At 32.5% G+C, this 10,859-nt stretch overlaps 1 protein-coding gene across 1 annotated transcript; it reads right to left on the bottom strand.

The window, feature by feature from the left end:
• Positions 1–7,950: 7,950 nt before the first annotated feature.
• On the bottom strand, positions 7,951–8,910 carry LOC107288437 (olfactory receptor 5AN1-like). Its single transcript, XM_015817057.1, has one exon. The coding sequence runs from the start codon at positions 8,908–8,910 to the stop codon at positions 7,951–7,953; it is 960 nt and encodes a 319-aa protein (XP_015672543.1).
• Between the last annotated feature and the right edge of the window lie 1,949 nt (positions 8,911–10,859).

Here is a 10,859-nt window from a genome sequence, read left to right on the forward strand (position 1 = left end):
AGAATCTGTCAAAAATATAAAACACAGTTAATTATGTAGTAAATCAAACAAACACAGACTTCAGTTAAAGATACAAGTTAATTTAAGGATTACAGTTTACTGTACATCCATATTGAGAATTGTATTATAATGTGTGTTCTGATTTTCATATGTTTCACACAATGTAATTGTTAATTACTGCCTTTCTCATTTTGACAATGCATTTTGTTGGTTGCTATAATGTTTCAGTTCATTAATATAGTAACCAGTATTTACTGGGAATATTATTTGTATCCTCATTTATGCATTTGTTAAATGAGTTAAACTTATAGATCATGTCTAAAGAAACTTATCTTAAGGAAAATGTTGAAATATATTATCTGTGACATTCCTCAGAATGTCAAAATAGAGAGATTTCAGAAAGTTGACGCACAAGGAATTAAAGTTTGGGCAATCCGTTCTGTTTCGTTTAGCTATACTACTCTTCATTTTTCAGTTCTCTGTTTTATTATTTTTGAAGTGTTAGAATTTTATAGATGATTTTTATGTATTTTGTATTTTTTTCCTTTTTGAAATAACAAAGAATTGATTTATTACTTCCTTTTTCAAGAATACTTTTTTATTATATTTAACTTCCAAGTTCTTGGGTTTGTTCCCCTCTCCCCAAGTGCTAATACGATGTGGTATGTGATTCTGAGAGTAGCCAAGTAAGACTATATAGTGGCATAAGCTGTAATAAATTGAAGAAATAAAAATTTCAAGTACCTTTTAAAGTTTCAATGTTTTTTTTTAAAAAAAACTGAATGGACGTCCTTCATAAAAGATTAAAAGATTTTCAACAGACTACCAATGTTCATTCTTCTCTGTATGTACCTGTTATCAAATTAAACAAAAGGAGAAGGAAAAGGAAAAGGATTAGATTTGATTGAATGATTATTTAAAGAAAGGCTTTCCATCAGTTTCTTCATTATTCTTATCACTAATTCTGCAAAAAGCCTTTGTGAAAAGATAATAAAACAAACGTACAAAATTACTTTGTCAATCAGATTGCTTTTTTTCTTATAAAAAAAGGAGAAGTTTTAAACGGGCAGCATTGTACTTTAGTCTTTTCAAATTTCATGCTAAGAGTGTGTGATTCAACTTTGGTACAAGATAATAGAGCCGATCCTTCATTCCTTCTGGAATTCATAGAGGCAATTAATACTATCTGGGAATACATATTCACCAACCAACCATACATATTGTTAAATAAATAAAAATAATAATATTTTGCTTCCCCCCTTTTCTCAATTACCATAATAACATCTAAAGTGTCTTTAATTTGTTTTTCATGTTGTGAGAGAAGCCAACCCCATATCAAGAGGGGCTTTAATAGGATCTACATGGTGAAAAATAATATAATGTATTGTCTAATGTGGTAAATCAAAAGGGTTTTTCCTCTGCTCATTGTAAAGGCAATAATTATTAATACATCGAAAAACTGCTTTAATGCCATTATTTATTTATTTATTTATTTGCTGTGCATCTTGCAGTTTGAGGCAATTTCAGATGGTTATGTGTATTTGTGCTTGTGTGTATTTGAGCATTTTTTTATTTATAAGATTTATATGGTTGCCCATATTAAATAACAATGTGCAACTCAAGCAACAGTAAAAACTATAAGTATAAAACAATAATAAAACAATAACAACAAACAGTTCAATGATCAAAGAAAAAGAAAAATCATCACCTCACCTTAATCATCCACATGGGATGCCATGCAGCAAACTCCAGTTAATTAGATGGATTACAACCCAGAGTTTTGAAATAGTGGGCAAATCGGAGTTCAAATGCTCCAGGTAATTGGCTTCATCCAGGGCACTGGATGAAGCTGGGTGACAAACACACTTTCAACAACCTTCCCCCAAAAATGAAGGTTAGAGATGGGGAAAAGTTGTATAGTGTGATTGGGTACAAGGATAACCTTTTAAGAATAAATTGCACCATTTCCTCCTTCAAAGCAGACAGTATCATATCCCGCAAGGAGACATTAATAACCACTTGGTCCCACCCACCTCCAAGGGGGTCTTAATGAACCAGGAGGGCCAGGACTCCAGAACACAGTTGGCCAGGCTCATAGTCATGAGAACACTGTCCATATCCTCAGGGTCCAATTTATCCCAGATAATAGGGTTCATTTCACACTTAAACTATTACATCATCATGTGTAATAATGGTAGAATATTAAACAAAATTATATTTTGTCGCATAGTTCAGCTAAACTCTAGACCTGGTCCAAGCAGTCCATGGAATATTTCAATCTTGAAATGTCTTGATTTTGAAAAGATTTGCAAATCCAATTTATAATTCACACATCTGTGTTATGTTTACAGACCTTTTGGCAGACTAAAACAACTCAAATTAGTGGCATATATTTTACTTTATGCTAAACATGTTATGGTGAAATCCAACTATGTATTTTTTTTTCAGAAAAAATGCCCTGTGTTTAAGTGAACTTATTTTTTTAAAATATTTATGCTAAAAATCCAATTCTTTAAATTATTTTTAATTAGATGGTAAAATAAATGGACAAAAAGCTTCAGTCTCCAAGAAGCTCTGCTGCATGATTGTTGAATACATTTAAGTATTTATTTATTTTAATTGTGTAACTCAATTGTTATATAACTAAATCAAAATATGCTTGGAAATAAATATTTTGGACTGAATAATAAATTTAAATTACATGCTATAATGGAAAAGAGAGAGAAAGGATGAGAAAGAGAAAAAGAGACATAATAGGAAAGGGAACAAATTACATCCTTAAATCTCATAGACATTTTCATTTTTATTTATTTTTTTAAAAAAACTGCTCAGATGGATATTAGACACCAAGCTGGCAGGAATAGCCAACACTCCAGAAGACAGGCTTAGGATACAGAAGGATCTGAACAGACTTGAACATTGGGCGCTATCTAAAAAAATGAAATTCAATGGTGAAAAAAGTAAGGTTCTACATTTAGGCAAGAAAAACCAAATGTACAGGTATAGTATAGGGGGTACCTTGCTCAATAGTAGTAACTGTGAGAGGGACCTCAGAGTCCTAGTGGACAATCACTTAAATATGAGCCAGCAGTGTGCTGCAGCTGCCAAAAAGGCCAACACAGTGCTGGGCTGCATTAACAGAGGGATAGAATCAAGATCACGTGAAGTATTAATACCACTTTACAATGCTTTGGTAAGGCCACACTTGGAATACTGCATCCAGTTTTGGTCACCAAGATGTAAAAATGATGTTGAGACTCTAGAAAGAGTACAGAGAAGAGCAACAAAAATGATTAGGGGAGTGGAGTCTAAAGCATATAAGGAAAGGCTGCTGGAATTGGGTATGTCTAGTTTAATGAAGAGAAGGATGAGGGGAGACATGATAGCAGTGTTCCAATACTCAGGAACTGCCACAAAGAAGAGGGAGTCAAGCTATTTTCCAAGGCGTCTGAAGGCAGGACAAGAAGCAATGGATGGAAACTAATCAAGGAGAGAAGCAACCTAAAACTGAGGAGAAACTTTCTGACAGTTAGAACAATTAACCAGTGGAACAACCTGCCTCTAGAAGCGGTGAATGCTCCAACACTGGAAGTTTTTAAGAAGAGACTGGACAGCCATTTGTCTGAAATGGTATAGGGTTTCCTGCCTGAGCAGCAGCAGCAGCAGCATCATCATCATCATCATCATCATCATTATTATTATTATTATTATTATTATTATTATTATTATTATTATTATTATTATTATTATTATTATTATTATATCAATTAAAGATACTTATTAATTTAAGGATTACAGTTTACTCTAGATCCAATTAAGAATTGTATTATAATATATGACATTGCTGTTCTGTTTTTCATATGTTTCACCAATGTAATTCCTTTCTTATTTTAACAATGCATTTTGTTTTTGTCTGCCACTCAAAAATGCTAATTACATATGGTATGTGATGCTGAGTAATGTCAAGTAAGTCTAAATAGTGGTGTAAGCTGTGATGAATTAAAGAAATAAAAATTTCATATATCTTTGAATTTTTTTAAAAAAAAACAAACCTAAATGGGTTTCCTTTGTAAAGGCAACTTTGATAGGATTAAAAAGTTTTCAGCAGACTCCCAATGTTATGTCCTATTTTTTATTTTTTTTCAGTATGTACATAATATGGAATTCAGCAAAAGGTAAGAGGAGGAAGAGGAGGAAGAGGAGGAGAAGGAGGAAAAGAAAAGAAAAGAAAAAAGAAATCTTGATTATTGATAATGAAGATAAAATAATACACTTTGCCAGAAATTGTCTATTTATAAGAGTCACAATAACTCAATCCAAGGATTCCTACTCTGCACAGATTTGATAGAACAATTATTTTAAGCAGGGCTTTTTTTTCTGATAGAATGCCCAGAACAGAGTTCTGGCACCTTTTTTGGATGGAACCTTGTAGGGTAGGCAAAGCAAGTTGTATAACGTGTTCTGGCACCTTTTTTTTTTTTTTTTTTTTTTTTTTTACAAAAAAAGCACTGATTTTAAGAAAGGCTTTCCATTAGTTTCATCATCATTCTTATCACTAATTCTTCAAAAAAGACTTTGTGCAAAACATGAAAAGATAACAAAGTAGACATATAAAACTATTTTGTTTATCAAATTGCTTTCTTTCTTGTAAACAGAGATGAGTTTTAAACAAGCAGTTACCTTGAAGGAAGCAGTTGCCTTCTGGCTCACTAATGCTTTGCATTGTCTTTTCAATCTTCTTGCTTAGAGAATGTAATTCCACTTTGGTACAAGTTAACAGAGAAGTAAGCTGATCCTTCATTCCTTTTGGAATTCATTGGTACAGTTACTACTATCTGGGAATACATATTCCTCAATCAACTATATATATTGTTAAATAAGTGAAAACTATCTTTTGCCCCTCCCCTCTTTCTCAATTGCTATAATCACATCATATATATCTTTAAATTGTTTTTCATGTTCTGAGACAAGACATCCCCATATCAAGAGTGGCTGGTATGAGAAAAAAATAATACAGCAAATCAAAAGGGCTTTTCTTCTACTCATTGTAGAGGCTGTACTTATTAATATATAGAAAAACTGCTTGAATGCCTATTTTATTTATAATCTGTCTGTCTGTCTGTCTGTCTGTCTGTCTGTCTGTCTGTCTGTCTGTCTGTCTGTCTGTCTGTCTGTCTGTCTGTCTGTCTGTCTGTCTATCTATCTATCTATCTATCTATCTATCTATCTATCTATCTATCTAAATTACATTTATATGCTGCCCATCTTGAAGTTCAAGACAAATTTAGCTGGCAATGTGTATTTGTGTGTATGTGTTTGTTTGTGTATTTTATTTATTTAAAAGATGTATATGGCTCCCATCTTAAACAACAGTGTGCAACTCAAAACAACAGTAAAGCCTGTAACTGTCCCATAGTTATTTCCTGCTGTTCTTCTTGTCCCTTCTACCAAAGACAAATCAATTTTGCCCCTAATTTTAGTACAAATAGTCCTAGAGCTACGAACAAAATTGAGCCCAAAATTTCTGTTGCTAAGCACAACAGTTGTTACATGAGTTTTGCCCCATTTTATTACCTTTCTTGCCACATTTATTAAGTAAACCACTGCAGTTGTTAATGGCTTCCCCACTAATTTTGCTTGTCAAAAAGTTGCAAAAAGTAATTGCATGACCTCAGGACACTGCAACCGTCATAAATATGAGCCAGTTGCCAAGGATTCTGAATTTTAGTCACATGGCTATGGAGATGCTGCAATAGTTGTATGTAAAAATGGTCATAAGTCACTTTTTTCAATGCCATTGTAACTTTAAACCAGGGGTGTCAAACTCGCAATGTCATGTGACATGTTGTGACATATCATGACTTTTTTCATTGCCAGTAATTGGGTGGGCATGGTTTCAGCATGACACATCTGGCCCATGGACCAGCAGTTTGACACCCCTGCTTTAAACAGTCACTAAACAAATGGTTCTAAGTCGAGGACTATCTATAATGGAGGAGTTGGCCAAAGTACTTGACTATTTATTTATTTATTTATTTATTTATTTATTTATTTATTCATTCATTCATTCATTCATTCATTTATTTATTTATTTATTTATTCATTTATTTATTTCACCTAGTATCTGGTTGAGTTATCTGCAAAAGATATGTAGGACATATGCTTTTTGTTATCACAGTATTATGGAAAATATGGTGGTATGTTTTATGGATCCATTTCATTTAATTGCTTAAATGTAAGCAATAATAATAATAATAATAATAATAATAATAATAATAATAATAATAATAATAAAGTTGGAAGGGACATTGGAAGTCATCTAGTCCAACCCCCTGCTCAGGCAGGAAACCCTATACCATTTCAGACAAATGGCTGTCCAGTCTCTTCTTAAAAACTTCCAATGTTGGAGCATTCACCACTTCTGGAGGCAGGTTGTTCCACTGGTTAATTGTTTTAACTGTCAGGAAGTTTCTCCTTAGTTCTAGATTGCTTCTCTCCTTGATTAGTTTCCATCCGTTGCTTCTTGTCCTGCCTTCAGGCGCCATGGAAAATAGCTTGACTCCCTCTTCTTTGTGGCAGCCCCTGAGATATTGGAACACTGCTATCATGTCCCTCCTCATCCTTCTCTTCATTAAACTAGACATATTCAATAATTAGTGTATTAGAGATGTATACAATGTCTAATTTGATTAGATTGCAAAAATAAAATACCAAAATAAATACAAATCATCTTTAAAATTCTAATACCTTTCAAAAATAATAACATTAACAAAACAAAACAATAAAATAAATAAATACTTTTGTCTCTTGAGTTGAGATAAGCCAAGAGAAGAAGCCTCTCATACTTTAACTATTAATGAATCAAGTAAGCCATAATCAATCCGTCCAATGCTTAAAAAAAAATGTTTTTTTACATCTGTAGGTTTTTGTCCTACTACTTGTATCTTGAAATCAGATCTTGATTCCCAACTGTGGAAGAGTACAAAGATGAGACTTTATGTGCTACTTTCATAAAACCCAGTGGATCATAAAATTACTAAGGTTCAATTTTGTAAAGATTATCAGTCTGGATATAACTCCTCATTTCTAACCATAATTCATCCACCAAAAAGAATTTGCAGTTTAGTGTTTTGGGATACAATAATAAATACAACTTTTATTTATTATTAGAACATGGAAAGTTGGTCAGTAGTCCTTTATTTATCAACAAATAACAAAGAATATATCTTCAAAGTATTTATAATAAAATTAAGGTAATCCACAAAGCACATAAAATGCTTGCTAAACGTGACTGCTATCCATGTGAGCCTGAATATATGGAATTCGACTAGAACTACTGCCAATATAGCAGAAACAACTGAAAAATAACTGCATGGTGAATATATATAATGCAATTACTAGGAATGTTTTCAGTGACAGCCATGGGAAGCTATAAAACTGATGGGTTTTCTAATCAGCATGTAGCATTGTACTATTCTAAATTCTGATATGAAATAATAGAACCCAACTTTCCAGATAAATCTACTTATCATATTAGGGTGTAGAATATATTGGATCTTTTAACCCTGCCGCCTAATTCTTATACAATTACATAAAATGACTTTAGAAATGCATATTGGAATGTATTACATTACATGTTTCAAAGTTAAAAAGACAGTGAGACACAGAGATACATATTGTAAGAAGAAACAATTTTTTAAAAATATCATATTTTAATCCTCATATTTTAAATAAACTGTTTGGAAGGATATTAGAGTAAGACTACCTTGCTTACTTTGAATTATCTCAATGAGAAGTCCATATACTCTCATATCAGAGCATAATTTTACTATCAAAATTGAGGATTTGGTGGAAACAGCATATCACACCCTTGCTGTGTCATTAATTATTACCATTATTTCTCATTGGTGATGCTGGGCAGATTTTAAATCAGAAATTATGAACATTATTTCATGGGTAAAGAATGGGTCTCATCTTTCCAAATAGTTTCTCTAGACCAGATCTCATCTCTTTGTTTTTCAGGCTGTAGATGATGGGGTTTAACATAGGAGTTAAGATGCTATACTGAATAGAGATTATTTTATCCAAATCCATGAAGGATTCAGAACTTGGCTTCATATAGCGAATCAAACCTGAAATGTAAAATAAGCCCAGGACAATAAGATGGGAACTACATGTAGAAAAAGCTTTCTGCCTGCCTACTGATGATTTAATTTTCAGAATAGTTAAAATGATGTAAATATAAGAGACAAGTGTGATGAGAAATGAGCCAAAACCAAATACCATCACAGATATTAAAAGAACAATATAATTTGTGAAGGTATTTGCACACGACAATGCCAAGAGGGAAGGAAGCTCGCAAGTATAGTGTCTGATTATATTGTTGCCGCAAAAATGGAGATTTAGCAAAGGTACTACATTCAGTATAGCATAAAGTAATCCAAGAAGCCAAGCTCCACCCACCATTTTAATGCATATTTCTCTTGTCAAGTATCTGCTGTAATTCAGGGGATCACATATAGCAACATATCGATCATAGCCCATTGCTGAGAGAATGAAGACCTCTGCAGCAGCAATTTGGAAAAAGAAGGCAATCTGTGCAATGCATCCTTCCCAAGAAATGGTTTTCTGATTTGTAATAAAGTTTGCCAGCATCTTAGGAACAGTGACTGAAGAATAACAGATGTCAGCAAAAGCTAAATGGCTGAGAAAGAAGAACATGGGGGTTTGAAAGTGAAGCTCAGACCTGATCACTAATATAACACTTATATTTCCCAGGATAGTGAGTACAAATATGATCATAATCAAAAGAAGAAGAAAATCCTCTATGTGTGGATCATTTGAGAGTCCCAACAAAATAAACTCCATTATTGCAGTTTGGTTTTCTAGTTGAGATGATTTGAGAACCATAGGATCTGTTAGAAAAGGAACCAAAATCAAATTAATATTGAATGCTACATGGGAATTCATTATGCTGGGTTTCCTAATTTTTCTTTCTTTCATAAGAGGCCCAACTTAAGTGTTGCCTATTTTCTTGAAATTTTAATTCATTTATTATTTTAAAGTATACTAGTTCTTAGTATCATTTGCGTATTCAGCTGTGCTTTTATGAAGTAAGACATTTTCCTTGATTATAGCATTGAAATTCAAGTTTTTTGCACATGATAAAAAATTGTATTTGAATTACTTTTTTATTAGATAATATGTATTATGTCAAGAAAAATTCATTTTAAGGAAAAAAATTAATATACATTACTACAAATGTCTATTTGTTCAAAATGCAGAGATTTCAAGATAATCAAACATGAAATGTTAAACTTTTTTCTTTTGACAAAACTATTTCACTGTCCTGTCTTGCCTTTTTTGCTCTGGGTTTTTATGATTTCCCACTCTAGTAAGAATTTGGACTATTGAATCTTGCTTATCTATTTTTAAAAAAAACCTTAGCCAAGTGTATATAAATGGAGATATCTGCTGTGAAAAATTGAAAAAAGAAAACACTAATGGTTGAAAGTTAAAAAATATATATCTAAATTGATATAATATCTATATCATCTTTGCTGCTTATAAAATGAGGAGGATTGTGTGACAATTAACCATTTTTTAACAGAATATACTTATATGTAACTCAAAGTTTAAAAAATACTGAATGTTAAGATTGAGCAGAATTAATTTTACTAACCCCGTAAAACAGGTTGGGTTCAATCATGATCTATATGTAACAGCCAAATAACCCAACTGTAATATTGCAATTCAAATTAGGTTTGATTGAAAAATATTTTTTTTCCGCAGTCATCTGTTCTTAATTCTGTCAAGTATTGCAGTAAGCTGCGAAAGAAGACTTAACCTGTATTAGAGAACTGCCTATTCATAAAACTGCTTTCCTTTCTCTTAACCTATACTCCACATTAGACATGCATTTACCTTGCAGGAAATAGTTCTGTTACAGTAGAAAAACACTCTGTATCTTCGGCACCCTCATCTAAATGTGCAAGAGGCTTTCTTTGAGCAAGATAATTAAAAAGGGATAAGTTCATACTTCTATTTGTTCTGGAATTCAGGGCAGAGAAAACCAATTGGGAATGGATCATCCCTAGATAAAAATACATGAAAGTTAGACATATCAAAGATATTTTGCTTACTGTTCTTTTTTCTTTTTCTTTTTTCTTTTTTTATTTAAAACCATAGCTTAAATATATATTTGATTTGTTGTTATTGTTTTGAAATCCACACAACATAAATAATGGTATATGAAAGAAATGCATATTTCTGAATTAAACCAAATTATATTTAATCTCCACAAAAACAAAGATACAAAAAAGGATAAAAGCCACACCAAAATTTTGAATACTTTTGAATAACCCTATGTCCAATATGATAATCAGGGATGGGTTCATAATACTCATCCCTCTTACTGCTACTGGTGTAGTGGGTAAGGCACCAAATTAGAAACTGAGAAAACATGAGTTCTAGTTCTACCTTCAGCATGAAAACAGTTTGATGTCAGTCCTTCCAGCTAAAACAGATAAGAAACATGATTGGACAAGCTAATTCTACTTTATTATAAGGCTACATTAATATTTAATGTTAAGATGTTAGAAGTTTTAAGAGAATAACAGATTTGTAAGGGATCTTTGAGGTCTTTTAGTCCAATCCCCTGCTCAGGCAAGAAACCCTATACCAGGGGTGTCAAATTCATAACGTCACGTGATGGGTCATGATGTATCATGACTTTTTTGCCTTTGCCAGGAATGGGGTTGGCGCAGTTTCACTATAATGCATCTGGCTCATCAGCTGGCAGTTTGGCATCCCTGCCCTATACCATTTCAGACAAATGGCTGTCTATTCTCTTCTTTAAA

Source organism: Protobothrops mucrosquamatus, unplaced genomic scaffold (genome assembly GCF_001527695.2).
Source record: "Protobothrops mucrosquamatus isolate PMUCROS unplaced genomic scaffold, P.Mucros_1.0 scaffold550, whole genome shotgun sequence".
Classification (NCBI taxonomy): domain Eukaryota; kingdom Metazoa; phylum Chordata; class Lepidosauria; order Squamata; family Viperidae; genus Protobothrops; species Protobothrops mucrosquamatus.

What these genes read in the sequence shown, in the direction of transcription:
- LOC107288437 (XM_015817057.1), bottom strand. Translation starts at nt 8,910, where the DNA reads ATGGTTCTCAAATCATCTCAACTAGAAAACCAAACTGCAATAATGGAG.